The sequence below is a fragment of the Colossoma macropomum genome, unplaced genomic scaffold (genome assembly GCF_904425465.1).
Source record: "Colossoma macropomum unplaced genomic scaffold, Colossoma_macropomum, whole genome shotgun sequence".
NCBI lineage: Eukaryota > Metazoa > Chordata > Actinopteri > Characiformes > Serrasalmidae > Colossoma > Colossoma macropomum.
Genome location: NW_023494791.1, coordinates 30,175,368 through 30,191,622, shown reverse-complemented (window position 1 = coordinate 30,191,622; position 16,255 = coordinate 30,175,368). Strand labels below are relative to the sequence as shown.

Genomic DNA, 16,255 nt, shown 5'->3' with positions numbered 1-16,255 from the left:
TATTTCATAACATTAACTAGAGGCTTAAAAAGAAAAAGGTAATGCACTGTGTGGTGATGAATGTCATGAGAGTTTCTTCGTGGCTTAGTCGTGCTGGTGTGTGTTCAGTTAAGTGTTCCTCGTCTCCTCTGCTCTAGCTCCTGCAGTCTCTCCTCTCTGCCCTGAGCGTGCTGGGCTCCGACTCTTTGAGCTGTTTCAGTCGCAGTGATGTCAATGTGGGCATATTTAGTGCTGGACGTCCCTGTTCACATACACACAAACACAAATTGGAGTTTTTAGCACACCTGGTCACACAGTGCAGGGTTAAGCACCTGTAAAGTAAACTACAATAAAAGGATTTGGACAGTTCTTTGCATAAGTGCTGCATAACTGCTTGAGATATTCAGTTCAGAGGTAATTGCTGTACTGTACAGAAACAAAGCAGAAAAAAGTAATAAGATGATACATATAGAAATTACAGTTATTCCCAAATAAATCCATTTATCAAAAGCAGAAATGAGTTTTAGCAGAGGTTCTACTGTGTCTGATCCACACACTAACACACCACCACCACATCAGTGTCACTGCAGTGCTGAGAATGATCCACCACCCAAATAACACCTGCCCTGGGCTACAGATGGACTACAGTCTGTAATTGTAGAACTACAAAGTGGACTTAAATGGTAAATGGAGCATTGGTGGGCAATTTTCATAAATTTTTGAAAGCTTGGAAAATGTTTGTTATTTAGGAAAAGATGTAAGAAAGAAATCAAGATTCTCAAAAAAAGATTTTATTTCTTAAGACACGTTTGCGCATCTAGATCTGAGAGTTTAACGGTAAAGCAGAAAAAACGAAACTGCGGGAAAAGGGAAATAGCTTAGAAAATCAGAATAGAACATGGTCACCTCTGACAGTGTGCCCAGTTTCTGGTATGTCCTGTAGATCCAGCTCCATATAGTGAAGCTGCCTTTTAGATGTGGGGCTAACTGGGATGTTGACATAATTGGCAGAATCACCCTGAAGCCGGTCAGTAACTGTGGACCCAGCCTCAGCAGGTAGGACTAATGACCTCCCTGTTACACAAAACAAATTAGCATTGCATTAGGTTAATTGACAAGTGTCAGTCATTATACTGATTGGTCTGGCTATTAGCAAGTATTTCACATTATAATACACACTGCATGTCCAAACGTGTGTAGACACGCCTTCTAATTAGTGAATTCAGCTACTTTAAGGTGCACTCATTGCTGACACAGGTGTTGAGTCAGGCACACACAGCTTGTATAATCTCCATGGAAAAGCACTGTCAACTGAATGAGACACTCTGTAGTCGCACATGAACCTGAGATCACCATGCCCAATGCCAAGCATCGGCTAGAGGGATATAAAGCCCCCCCCAGCACTGGGCTGTGGAGCAGTAGAACAGTGTTCTCTGGACTGATTGAGCTCCATCTAATACCTTTGGGATGAGCTGGTGTGGAGTTTTTGATTCAGAACTGATCATCCAACATCGGTACCTGACCTCACTAATGTTTTTGTGGCTTAGAACGCAATCAGATCCTCACAGCAATGTTCCAACATCTAGTGTAAAGCCTTTTCTGAAAAGTAGAGGCTGTTACTGCAGCAAATGGGGGCAAACTCCCTATTAATACCTGTGATTTCAGAAGAAACACTGGATGAGAAGATGTCTCCAAACATTTGGACATGTAGTATGTCTCACACTATATCTCACAATGCAATAAAATCTAATAAAAGACACATGAAAATATTTCTTGTGCAAAGCTACATGCAAAAAAAAAAATAAAAATAAAAAAAACATATATACGCCAAGTTGTAGAAAAAAAACAAACATTTGAGTAGGGCTGTCACGATTAATCGATTAAACTTGATTACTTGTTTTAAATTTTAAAAATAACTGATTCAAACTGACCTCCTTGTTGAAGGCATAATTGATTATGTGATTACTAATATAACTGGTAGTGACAGCCGTACTTTAGATAAACACTAATACATCTGTCACTGTACAGTCCCACACTGACTGTTATGAGCAAATGAAGGGAATGACAGAAAACACAGCTATATCTGACCATAAGACTGACCATCTCTAGCACTGAACTCTGCTCTCCTGGACGGCTCCATGCTGAATGCCATGCACACATAATTGCCTTTCGGATCTGCCAGGCAGAACAAGACAAGGTCAGTCATTTACAAATCATGGTTAGAATAGTTTACAGTTTGTCTGTTTACTATGAAGCTCACGCTCCAGTTAATGATTTGTGAATGCTGACCTTTATGCTGTTTCATCAACCAACACAACAAGTTCTCTCAACACATTAAAAAGCACAATAAGCCAGCCTTGAGATCCCTCATTACCAGAGAAAGAGGATTGTCTGAAAAGCCCCAGAGAGCTCATGGGAAATGTAGGCATTGCCGATACACGTCCTGTTGAGAGAAGAGTAAAACTGTCATTCAATGCGTATGAGAGCATTTAAAACAGTGCAGACTTACAGACTCACCCTCTGTCTCCCAAGCTGACTTCTGCTGTCCATAGCTACTCATCAGCTCATACCTGCTCTTCTCCTCTGCCTGCGGAGATGAGACGTGCTTCAGATAAGCACCACGTTTACAAACATTAACAGAAAGTGCAAAAGAAAATAAGGGAACTTCAATAATACATAAACCTTACAATGGTAAATTTATAGAAATCGACTAATGTACGTTAATGTAACAAGGTTTTATTCCATTTATCATGAAATGTTCAAACAATGTAAAGGGCAACTGGTGTTTTTCAATGGTGTAAGAAATAAAAATAGTGATTATAAATCACTATTTAAACGGGAATTTTCCCATATAATCACTTTAAGATACAATCAGCACATATGAAAGTTTATAAATGAGGCCCCAGATTTTAACCACTAACTGAAGGAATCTGAAGTCTCATAAGAAACTGTTTACGCTACTCTCATTCTCTGTGCCCTTAAGAAATTACTTGTATATCTAGAATTGACCCAAAATTAGACCTGTCCACGGAAACATATTGGAAGTATCAGGATGTACATTTCCCAAGAGGAGGTGGTGAGTTAAAGGAGGATCTGGGTCAAAAGTAGAGTTAGAGAGACAGAGGACAGATACTGTCCAAAAGTGTCCAGACAGTCCTTCTAGTTACTGAATTCATTTACTTTAAGGTGCTTTCACTGCTGACACAGGTGTTCAATTGTGCACATACAGCTTGTATAATCTCCACAGAAAAGAGCAGCTGCAAATTAGCCTAATCTCACCATGCCCCATGCCAAGCATCAGCTAGAAGGGTATAAAGCCCACCAGCACTGGGCTGTGGAGCAGTGAAAATGCGTTCTCTGGAGTGATAGAACTCCATCTAATACCTATGAGTATGGAGCTGGAGTGGCGTTTGTGATCCAGAACTAACCATCCGACATCAGTACATGACTTCATTAATGCTCTTGTAGCTGAATGCAATCAAATCCTCACAACAACGTTATTAGATAGATATTATTACTGCAGCAAACTGCCTATTAAAACCCTTGATTTAATGTCTGCAAACATTTGAAGAAAGCTATCGTGAAGGCTATTACTAGAAATTAGCTTAAGACTGAACGCCCCTAAACCAAATCAGTGGACAGACATCATGCCTGAGATATTTCAGATGAAAGAAATACACCTTAAGAGCGAAAAAGGATCAGTTTACTGCAGTAATGCTTTGACTGCAAATTGTAACTGAAGCAAGTGATATTCTATTCTTTTATTCTTTATTTTGTTTCGCTTTATTTTCTCTCTTCCTTGTCACTTCTGTCTGTCTGTGAAAATCCCAACAAACAAAGGTTTAAAATGACTGTAAAGGGCTGATCAGTGGGACCAAAATAAACACAGATTCAGCCCAGTTTTCCATAAGCATTCTACTAGCAAGCTCACTGTAACATTATTATTAAAACTACTGAGATGATGTATTTTGGAAATTCATCTCAGCATCTTAACATTCGCCTAAAGAAGAAGAAACATATTAGAACCGTTTACCTCCGTTATGTCCATACTTGTGCCCTCAGCACCTGCAGACATGGCACTGCTGCTGAACTCATGCTTCGGTTTGTCTAAAAACAGCAGTAAAGACACAGACATGCCAAAAACAGCCTTTACTCAAACTGCCATTTTTATACAAATGTGAACTGAAAAGAAAAATAAGCTTATTTCTATACAAATAAAAAGGCCTTACCAGGTAGAGCAGATACGGGGTAGATTCCTGCAGGTGTAGAAGGCATTACCTATTAAGAGAAACCATCAAGGATTTTAGTCTTATAGCAATACAGCATAGCAATATAAAACAAAAGGTCATTCCAGGCCTACATTTTAGAAAAAAATGCATTTTGTTGATGTTCATTATGATAATGAACAACAAACACGTCTTACAACTGCAGGTTTGTGACTTAATAAGGAACAGTGCTGCTTGCTCTTCCTTTATGGCTTAAAGGCATCCTTCACACAAACATGCTAACAATGACTGCAGGATGGAGAAGGCCAATTAGCATAAGCTCAACTGCTTAACGCTAACTGGGTGCAGTTCATTATTTGCAGTGCTAGCATTTCAGGATTAAGTAATACATGCTGTCGTGTATCACATATTTTTTGAACAAATACACTTTATATTGCACGTCAACCAAAACAAATGGACACCAACAGGAAATCCGGCCAGCCACCAAAGAGTAACCAAACATCAGTAATGACCACAAGACCAAATACTTTTAGCCTGTTAAAGCTTGAAGGCCCTTGAGTGGCACTGCAAATCACTGATACGCTATCCTTCCTCCCATCAGGCCAGCACAAAGCCATGTCTGGACCCCTGAAAAATTCTACCGAATGGACATCCTCTAAGATTTTCTTGAGTCCTATCCGACATTTGTATTTTTATAGATTAGTGGTTTTCAACCTGTGGACTGTGGCCCTCTAGTGGGCCGTGCTGGTACTGCTAGTGGGCTTTTGTCTTTCTGATAAAATTTATCCCTCATGGATGAGTGGCTTCAAATTGATTTTTTTTTGGAGTTTATTATATTGTGTAAACTCACAGGCAAGTGAAGTATGATACAATGATTACTGTGTTATATTTGCTTGTGTTTAAAATGACTGGGCTGGTTAAATCTTTTTTTTGTGGGCTGCAGCGGCGTTTGTGGTTAGCTGTGCGGGCTTGGAGTTGCAAAATTTGGTAACTCGTGTCGTAGATATGTAGTTCGTAGGTACATACAGGGCACACCTCAAGTGTCAATCTAGTACCAATCTAATTCAAGTAAGGTAACATATGTATTCATACACTACCAAAATAACCATTTATAGTGTATGAATATTCTATGATTTAATATGGCTGTAACCTGCGTGCAGCAGCCTACTCCTTTCTTTTAGCGTTGAAAATGCTGTTACTGCTAAAGGCTGCATCAATGCATCAGTATAAACCAAGCTTAATGTCTTTTTGTAATACTAGACATGGCAGTGAAGTGTTTGTAGAATTTTGTACACCAGTACCGAGTGCAAAATGCTATTTTATGCATTCTTCTACTGGCGTGCTCATGGCAAGCAGCAAAAATAGACTCAATGCATAATAACTGCAGGCCCTATACATACAGCAGGGTCCAAAAATCTAAAACCACTGGTGGAAAAGCTTCTATTTTGCATTAATTTCCAATTTATTACTACAATATCTTTCATTACAAATGATATTTCACTCAAAGCATAACACTTTGAGTGAAAAGAAGAATCTTCAAATGTTTACATGAATTTCAGAATTTCTTAGCATTTGTGCAGTTTGTGCAAAAGGCTTTGATGAGTAGATCAGATCCACCTGAGAGTCGTCTGAACATGGGCTTCAACGGAAGGAGTAAGACTAAAAAAACATGACCTTTTTGTATGAAGATCTTAATGTGGCCAATTTCACAAATTTGCCTCAATTTGAAGAGTGACCTACAAACAGTGCAGAATTTTAAATATTTCTTCCTCATTTTAATTGTGATAACTTTCCTTTGTTTTAAATTTGTGAAGATTCTAGAACTGTCTGATTTTTAATGGCAGGTTTTAAAGAAAAAATTCAATATGGTCAATGTGGTCTCAGTCTTTTGGACTCCACAGTATGCTGCATTTCACATGCAGATTTAATGGTGTTTTAATACAACGCTGGTAGATCAAATCTAGTGATTTTGCAGTTATTACATTATTTCCGTAATTGCATTTTTGTCTGAATTTTCCATTTTAAAATGGTTTTACAACACAGACAAAAGTGGTTCAGACCACTTTGATAGTTTCTGAAAATGCATCTCACTGCTGTAGGTTGTGGAGATGTCTGAGAGGGTCTTGCATATAACAAAAGATCAAAACTGGATCAGACTTAACATAGTCAATATCGATCTATTAAAATATGTCAGGATCAGCTTTGATACCGTTGTGAGCATCATTAATATTTTCTCTTTGAGGAGTGGTAAACTTTAAGGAAAAATATTATTTTCCACTGTCCTATTTTCTGAGCACAACACTTGGTCTCTTGGGCTCCCCATTCCCGAGCGGCTGGGCCCCTGAAAGGTTCCCCCTATTTTCACCCTTATAGGTGGCCCTGCCTCCCAGTAATATTTTTTTTTCTGAACTTCTGAAGCTTTATGTCTGACATGGAGTGAAATAATGATTGGTTGAGCAAAAAAGTTGGGCCATTTGTTTGTGTGATGCAGAAGTCCTTTTTTGATGGTAATTACTGTGCTCTCAGATTATTCTGCTGCTGGCAGCCAGAGGCGAGATGAGAAATGCATTTAAATTCACACAGCAAGCCTGCTTCCCTCCTGATGCACACGAATGATGGTGGAGCAGGTCTGAAACAGACAGCTAACTGATTTGAGGCGAGACAAAGCCGGAGTGTGGGGTTTTAAGATAAAGAGTAGAGAACAGGGTAAAGTCTGATTCTTCATCACAGCTAAAGTTCGTTGTGAATAAAAGGCTTTGTCTCTCTCTGATGTGCATATAAACCACAACTGAACTCAGCCAAAGCGGCAGTTTAACTGAGAAAAAAGTATCAGCAGGATTACCGCTTTAAAGTCAGATCTCATTAAAATCAGTGGTGGACAGAGAGTCTTTTCAATTATTAAACTAACCATTACATATTAAAGATGGATTCTTTAATGTTATGATCTCTCAGAGCTTATTTACACCTTGCATTAACATGTGTTTTATGTCCAGATCAAAGCCGGATTCAATTTACAATTTTTACTAAAATGTGTCCTCAGTGTGACCAGATGAGGTCTGATTTTACTTTCCCACATAAAAGCACATTAACACATGCGTCATTTCTGATTTACTTTCTGTTTACTTTTTCCTCCATTGCCATACAAATCAACAAGCTTGGCTTGGACGCTTTCATCAGCCCAGACCACAAGAAGTCATATTGCGTTCCCTCGTTTATCCTCTAACCTGCTTGTCAGCTTGTCAGCACTCTGCAGATGCATTTTAGCTTAAGTAACTATGTGCAGACATAGAATACTGTTGCTTGCCCAAAAACCATGTATTTACAAAATAGTAAATTTAACTTTAAAGTGAACATAAAGATTTAAAGGACAGTTGCCGGTTCAAATAATGCAGAAAAATCGAGATACAGGGGTTTTTTTTGGAAGACGATATGCTTTCCATTTACACTTGTGTTGAATGTGGTAAAGATCTTGCCTACCTCCAAATGTGATTTGAGTGATCTGTTCATAATCCAATCACAATGCATCCTGATTATGTTAACTCTTGGCTTTTCATGCAGTCAAGTGAAACGTAAACACGACTGAATCATCAAAAAAGTCATGTTAATGCAAGGTGTAAACAGCCTCTCAGTTTCTTATATTTGCTAGAATGTTTGAGCAACTCAATAGGCTCACAGTACATTTTTCACACAGAAAGAGCATCAGCTCAACTTCTAACAATTAAAGAACAAAGTTGTTAGTTGTTGATGCTGATTATAGGAAAAAGATGCATAGACATACTGTCTATTTAAAAATAAAAGTGCTCTATAGTGCTGTATTATGTTCATATACGTTGTCATTTTGACAGACTGCAACACAATACGGTAAGTGTGGGGGGTTCTGTTGTTTCACTGCACCATAAAGGAAGAAATAAGTTCTCACAAAAAAAAAAGTGGCAAAGCTGTGACAGGGTAAAGTGAGAAGAAACAGCAGAAGTAATAATGGCTGATTAGTCAATTCAATTGAAACTACTCAATTTAGTTAATAAATTAATCAGTTCAACAAATAATTGTTCATGCAGCCATACAGGAATGGTTTAGCGAAAAATCTAATTGACACCATTTTCCACTGACCTCAGATGTAGTCAATCATCTGAGTCACTTATTTAGTTTAGCACTGGAGTTACAAGGCTAACGTTGCTAACAAACACTAAAAGTCAGTAGTCACCCAAACACTATTGTCTAAAATGGCTGACTTCAGTCCAGGCCCCTAACTACATCCGCATGTTTGTGCAACCTGTATTTGCAATACATACCTGAATTTGGTCTGAGTGGTCTGAGAGAAGGCACAGGGATGTAGCTGCAGAAAAGATCTGGGTGACTATTGACTTCTAGTGTTTGTTAGCAACATTGTCTTCATAGCTCCACTGCTAAACTAAAGAAGTAAACTTTGGACACCAAAAAAGTCTCGGCCATGGCTCCCGAGTGGCGCAACTGTCTAAGCGTTGGCCCTATCATCAGGAGATCGCGAGTTCGATCCCTGGTGATGCTACAGCCATCCGTAGCCGGGAGTCCGAGAGAGCACAATTGGCCTCGCTCTCTCTGGGTGGGTAGGATGGCCCCTCCTTCTCCCCCCATCACTCAGCGCGATGCTAGTCAGCGCAGGCGTCTGTTAGCTGACGTAACAGATCTGGCGGTTGGCGCTTTCCTCCGAGCGCGTTCGGCTGTCCAATGACGTTGCGTGAGCGGCAGCTTGAAAAGAAGCGGTGGTTGGCTTCACAGGTCTCGGAGGAAGCCTGTGTTAGCCTTCACCCTCCTAGCGTTGATAGCATCGTGTGATTGGGGGAGTCCTAACTAGCGGGTGGAATTGGAGACGACTAAATTGGGGAGAAAATCGGGTAAAAATTAGTCTCGGCTGATTGAACACAGCTGGGTAAATGGAAAATTCTGACAATTTGAGTTTTCGCTGAACCATTCCTTTAAAAACTACCTTCAATCCTCCACATATGGGACAGATCATATGACGCTGTGTGGTGGAACCTCCAGGGGCTGCTATTCCTTCACCACTCCCACTTAATCTCATTGATGCAGTCAGTTTGGGAGCAGCTTCTGCAGTTCCTGAAGGCCCTGAAAGCCCAGGCTCAGGCCTCCGGTCTGGGGCAGGTGGAGCCCCGGTGTCCTGAGTTGAGGGGTGGAGCTGGATGAGCCTACGGGGGGTGTCATATTGCGGCAGGACGTGACCTGGCACCTGGTACTCTGAGGTCTGCTCTTGGGATGCACCGAAAACAGGGCAAACACACACTGGCCTGTTCTCTGGTGCCAGAGAAGATGTTCTTGATGGTGTCCGGGAAACGGGACAAATGTTCTGGAATTGTGGCAAAAGTCTCTGGCCTGTGTTGAGGTTGGGGTTTGTATTAGACTGCACACTCGCACTCTGAACTGGGATGTTTGAAACGAGGCTATACAGGGACCCAAACTCATCCGCCTCCCCCTGCCCAGTGTCCAAGCTGCCCGTGTAGGATGAGAAGCTTCCGGAATATGACGAGTGACTGGCTGTGGCAATGCCGCTGTCGGTTGAGCTCTGGCGCCCCGTCTCCTGAAGCCCTCTGGGTGGTGGAGGTTTGGATGGAGGGCGGAGTCCCCCCATCATTACACCATACAGACGCTCATCGCTGGATGCACTGACAGATGCACTCAAAGGCTTTGGTGCTGTTGTTCCTGACAGCATTGGTGAGGATTCTAAAGGGGTGGGGTATCTGACTGGGTCGGGCCAGGCTGACAGACGACTGCTGGTGTCTGAGCGGCTGGTGTCAGAGGAGGAGCTGGATATACTGCGGTCATCTCCTGCCAGGGAAGTGCTGTAACTGGAGTGGGATGCTGACCATTCAGGAAAAACAGAGAAAGGAAAAAATAGTGTTTCTGTGAGTATGCTGAAAAAGGAAATGTTTAACTAAAACCAAACAATCTTTGTGCTACCATGTTTGTTTTTATTACTATAAAAGATGCACTTTTTTATTTTCTTTTTTTCCCCAAGTGCAGAATCTCATTCAGAGAGCAGCCCATATCAGTAAGCATTTATAATTAATTCATTTAATTAAAGTAATGATAAAACGTGATTGGAGATAGCTGATATGGCAAAATGTCATATGATACTTCAAGAATTTTTTACAATACATTTTACAATATTTATTTTTTCTGACAACTGATAAGTTAGGACAGACAAAGTAAGCCCACATTTAAAAATGCTATCAAAAACTATAAATTAAATCATTTCTATTCGTTTAACACGATAAATCCAATTACATAGGACTAAAAGAACTCCTTTTGCAATCAAACATGTAAGTACTGACAAGATCCATGATGTGTTCAGAAAAGCACATTGTGACATTGTGACTATCACAATTATGATAAATATTGTCATATTGCTCAGCTCTTTAACAGACTACGCTAATTAACAGGAGCTTACTGCAAGCAGCCCTCAATGCGCAGTTGAATGTCATTTTTGGTGAGTTTATATGAGTTATATAAGTGGTTTGCCAATGTTCACTTTGTCTTGAGAGCAGGCTGTTTGTTGTTTGGCATTTTTGGATTTATCACGGTGTCCGAGATATGGAAAAATCCATATCATGAGACAACCCCACATTAGTATTCACTGTTTATCCGTATACCTCCCATCCCTAACCGGTGGAATAACAAGTTTCCATTTGTTAGCTACATTAGCCTCATAGACTTAAGAAGCAAACTTCAGACAACAATAATTTTCCTGATTGAACAGCTACATTTGGAATAAGAGCAACACTGCATAAATTTGGTTTTTGCCAAACTATTCCTTGAATACATATTTAGTTGAAAGTTAGTGTCAGTTAAACAAACTGAGCATCAAAATAAAGTGTCCATTTCCTGTGTGTGTTTTACCTGAGCTGCTGTGGCGGCTGCTGACAGACAGCAGGCTGAGGCGCTTCTCCAGCTCACTGGCCTCCTGACTAATCCTCTCCTCCACAGAGCACGGGTTAGCAGCAGGGTCTAGAAAACCGAAACCATTCAATTACCGTTAAACCAAATGAGCAAATGCAATGTTATTCTCTCTCTCCTGCTCTCTCTCTCTTTTACTCTTTCTTTCTGAGATACACATGAACGTACACCCATGCACACGTTATTTCTGATAATGCATTCGTCTTATCAGAGACAAGACTCTGAAAATGAAGTCATAATATATCACTTCTGCCTCCTACTCCCTGTTCTGAGACATTCACGTTCAGGTTTGAGGCAGGAAAAACAACTGTGAAGCAGGCTGTGAAAGTGGCAGCGTGCACTCTCTGTAGAATAAGCCAAGAGATGCTGTTCCCAAACAGCTCTGATAAGATAATAAGTCAACTCAGAGGAGAATAAATAAATTATCTCTGCTAGAGATAAAAAGTGCAGCTGAGAGACAGGGAAGAGGAAAAAAACTACAGCGTAAGCAAGAGATAGAAAGCAACAGAGGCGTAAAAACAGAAGAGAGCCCAAGAAAGGCGGAGAAGTTTACAGCCAAGAGATGAAAAGACAGCGAAGATTGGCGAGATTAAAGGAATAAGATGGGTATTCGGCAGTGGCTGTTTCGTTCCTACTGACTGCCAGAGGAGGTGTGAAGGACAGTTGATACTCCCTCGTGCACCTACTATAGGCTATGGTTTCTTCTCTTGAATCTAGGATTCAGAGTTGCAAGCACCAGGTTTTGCTCGTGGCTCCTTGATGGACTGCCAGACCATAGTACCTCTGCTGCTGTCCTCGCTGAGGGACTCACTACTTCAGCTGGGAAGTTGAGTGTGGCAGCCATATCAGGATTGCCTTCAGTTTTGGTTGTGGCTGCTGGACCAGAGCTGTGGCTAGTGGACGGTGAGAAAGCTGGCAGTCTGAGAGACCATCCGGGATGCCAAAGCCTTGTCAACACAACACATGTATGCCGGCATAACCTGGTGTGGTGTTCAGTTTTCATGGTGGTACAGTTACTACAGAGCCTGTCGAAGAAAGATCACTCACCATCCACACATGATGTTTACATGGCTGCTATTTCCACGTATCATTAGCCACTAGAAGCCCACCAGGGGGTTTGCTGTTTTCTACACCCAGGTGAGAACTGAATTTTCATCTATGAAATGAAACTTTCTGTATTCAGGAGTCGTAGTTAATAACTGAGCAACTTCAAAATAAGAATAGGAAATAGGTAAATATAAAAACAGGAAATAAATAGATAATTATGCGTGTATCTTATACAAGTCATTCAGCGTGGTTCACATAGCTCAAGAAGAAATGTCGCTGATCAGCCTAATGGCCTCAGGTACAAAAGTCACCCTCCGCTAGACAGACCAACATCTGGGACAGCGATAACAGTGACTCAGGGAGTAGACATTGCCTACTGCCTGGTTCCCCAGGCCACAACATTTCGGCCACTAAAATATGCAGAGCCTGTGACCAGAGAGGCCATTTGCCTTGGAGATTTTTTGTATTCTCTTCCCCTTTTAACAAACTACTTTTTAGTTTAGTTCCCCTTTTAACACAGAATAGAATTAATTAGACAATCAGACACACAGAATTAATCAGACAAATCAGATTTTGTTGCAACTTGTTAAATGCAATGATATCTAACATTGCAGTAGTGGTCCCTCCTGCTGAGCTGACCCACCAGCCATCATTGATACTGTTCCATTGCTTAAAGTTTGCTAATATCACAGGTCTTCCATGACCTGTCAACAGAGGGTTTCCCATCCACCTCTTGAATTTTGAAAATGGATGGGATAGCCAAATACCAAGCAAAATATGGAAAAATGCATAAATATCACAAAAACATTTTTACATTTGTTGATGAAGTGTAAAAGTTACTTTATCGATAAATGAGAAATGGTAATGGAATCAGATTTTTCCAATAAGCGATGGTTTAGTGGGAAAGAAAGTCACGTGTTTCCACTCCATTAAATTATTAGCTGCGTCTCAAACCACATATACCATACTAAATAGTATGTCACATTAGTAGACCATCAGTGGTGCTATTAACATACTATTTAGTATGGTAGTATGCAAATTGTGGCACAGTCATCAATGCTACGCCTGGCATAGAGGTTTGATATGCGACCGTGAAGTGGAACAGCGACTAAACCCCTCATTAAATAGGCCACAACTTCCTCCTGCCAGCCTATTAGGGCTACATCTACAGTTGCCAAAGGGCTGTCAAAACTGCTCTACCAGGAACGACTGAAGGTTCAAATCCACACATTGTAAGTGAGACTCTATGGCAAAACGTCTGAATGGAAGCCCAGCCACTGATTTTGTTACTGTTAGATGTTCATGCAGGTGCATGAGCAGCTTCACGCCACTTCTAGCATCCATCAAGACTGCTGCACTGCATTTTTATGTCTTCTTTGGCCTAAGGTGTCCTATAATGATGAATTGATTTAGAGGTTCTATAGGACAGATCTGAATCTGTCTAAATCAATCCATTATTATGTAAATTATCACGCTTTTCTACTGCAGAAATACACAAAAATCCTCATGGCCAGTGAAGCGCATGGCCAAGGGCATCCGTTACAAGCAACCTGGCAAGTACTGAACTTCAATAAGTGCTTATTGTAGGATTTGCTTAAACACACCACCATGCTTACTTCTTTGTCATTCAACCACCCTTGACAGCACTGCTATAGCCGGCACCTCCGAAGGTAAGACAAGAAAACACCGCTTGTTCAGTCTATGTCACTGTCAAGAAGAAAAATGTACAAACATGATGCAAACCCCTGAAAACATAGTCATTTAACATTTGACAAAGACTGAGGGTGAAGAGAATGATGCCATAAAGGCTGCTTCTAAAGGGGTTTGAGGAGCAGTGAAAAATATCCAGCATCAATACGTCTAGTTATTTTAAAAAGTTCTCTGCACTGGAAGCTTATCAAAGACATTCTGAACCAAAAATGAAGTGTTCATTCTTCTAAAACTCTGAATTCCAGAAGGAGAAATTTCCTTGCCTCCATTCGCAGTTGTCAGAACAGGTATCATCCAAACAATATTACGTTTTCTCTCTATCTTGATTACTTCTCAGTTTCTTCTCCTCTTAGCTTTGGCATTTTTATGCATCCAAAATGTTTTACATTAGTCTTCCTTCAGGTCTTCCACAGACTTTGTTGGCTTACCCTGTTCCAAATCAATGGGAACATAAAGAACAGAAGCCAGTAGCACTTTTTACCACTGAGCCTGCAGTGCTATAAATCATAGATAACTGTAAATAGATACACACACCTGTAAACAAACAATTTTTACAGCGTAGAATCTCCCATATAAACCACCAATCAGCTTTAAGCAGTACTTGGCTGGGTCTGGCTGTGATATTAGACATCTGATCCTCATACCACAGACAGAACTATGTAAGTTATCAAGACAAGGTTTGACCTGCCAAGTTATAGCTTCCAAGAGATACAGTTACACCAGAAGCAATGGTCGCCAATATAGGAGAAATATCATTCATTAACACATAAAACTGGCAATGAATCTGCTAATCTGACAAATAGAAAATGAGATGGTCTTAAGCACTCTCTCTCTCTCTCTCTCTCTCTCTCTCTCTCTCTCTCTCTCACACACACACACACACACACACACTGACACACAGTTTTTTTTTTACAATGTCATGTATCATGCATATGAATATACATACACATACTGTCCCTGTTGGAACAAACCCTCCTATCTCCAAAATGGTCACTTTACAAAAGAAGAGAAGAACATTCTTAATTCATTCATAATGGATGCTAATGCAAGTTGGGACAGTAGGAAAAAATGTAAATAAAAGCAGACAGCAATGATCTGAAAATCCTCTTTAAACTATATTCAATTGAAAGCAATACAAAGACGAGATATTTGATGTTTCAACTGCTTAACTTTATTGTTTTTGTATATATATGCTTGAGACATGTTGGGACGTAATTGTTCAGTAATTGTTTGGGAACTGAGGACAGAGTCAGAGGCTGAAATACCTAAAATCCTTCCAATTGCTTGTTGAGGAACATTATTCTTAAACTGTTTTAAACCATTTTTTGGTGGCGATGCTTGACCCATCCTGGTTCATTAAGGATCAAGCCTTTCCTTGATGCTCCTTTTATACCCAAGCATGATTTAATCACCTGTTTAAGATGTTTTTTTGGAATATTTAACAATATTTTAGTCTCAAATTTAGTCTTTTAGTCTTAAATTTAAAACTATTCTTAAACTTTTTTGGAAAATGTTGCAAGCCTCCGTTTCAGAACAAGCATATATTTTGAAAAAGTTCAAAAGGCAAAACATGAAATATCTTGTCTTTATAAGGTCAAAGTGAAATGACAATTCACTGCTTTCAGTTTTAATTTGCATTTTACCTCATTATCACTGTTGTTAGAAAAAAATGTTTACAGCCAAGAGATGGAAAGTACCTCCATTTTTTTTATAGTTTAGCAGAATTTGAAAATATCAGCTGCCTTTTACAACGTGTTTAAATATCATGATGAATGGACCAATAGAAATGTTCCAAAATTACTTGGGAAAAAAAATCTTACCTTCACTTTTCTGGTTTCAAGATTTAATGTCTTGTCATGACAGCGGCAATATGTAAGTACCTATATACAATAATAACGTCCAATATGTACTATATGTAGGTGTGTATGTACCTATGTGTAATAATAATGACATGTCCCTTATGTATTATGTCTATCGCTGCTGTCGGAACAAAACCTCGTATCTCCAAAATGTAACACAATGTAAAAGGCAACAGGCATTTTCAAATTTCAAAAACTGATAAATGTTTTGTTTCGACAGCAGCAATATGTAATTATGTATTATTTATAGTTAAGCCTAACCCACAATTTAACTAACCTGATCTTATCTAACCTTGGCCTCAGTAACCAAATGAGAAAAAAAAAACATTGTTTTGTTTTATATACATTTTTGTCCTGGAAATGTACAAACACACACACACACACCCTGGCTAGCATACGTGTTCTTCTGTGTACTGACCTGCTCTCTGGCTATGCAGCGGCTCACTGACAGTAATGCCAGCGCTAATTTTAGTCACGAATCCACTG

General features: G+C 40.0%; 1 protein-coding gene across 1 annotated transcript in view; it reads right to left on the bottom strand.

Moving 5' to 3' along the window:
- Window positions 1-7: 7 nt before the first annotated feature.
- Window positions 8-16,255, bottom strand: part of dok7 (docking protein 7) — a 43,998-nt gene continuing 27,750 nt past the window's right edge. Inside the window, exons 6-14 of the mRNA XM_036575286.1 lie at window positions 11,097-11,204; window positions 9,172-10,058; window positions 4,209-4,257; window positions 4,013-4,086; window positions 2,497-2,584; window positions 2,354-2,422; window positions 2,080-2,154; window positions 886-1,053; window positions 8-241 (exon numbers count right to left, since the gene is read on the bottom strand). Of these exons, the coding sequence (XP_036431179.1) occupies window positions 105-241; window positions 886-1,053; window positions 2,080-2,154; window positions 2,354-2,422; window positions 2,497-2,584; window positions 4,013-4,086; window positions 4,209-4,257; window positions 9,172-10,058; window positions 11,097-11,204 (1,655 nt within the window). The 3' untranslated portion in view covers window positions 8-104. The remainder of the gene's footprint in view (window positions 242-885; window positions 1,054-2,079; window positions 2,155-2,353; window positions 2,423-2,496; window positions 2,585-4,012; window positions 4,087-4,208; window positions 4,258-9,171; window positions 10,059-11,096; window positions 11,205-16,255) is intronic.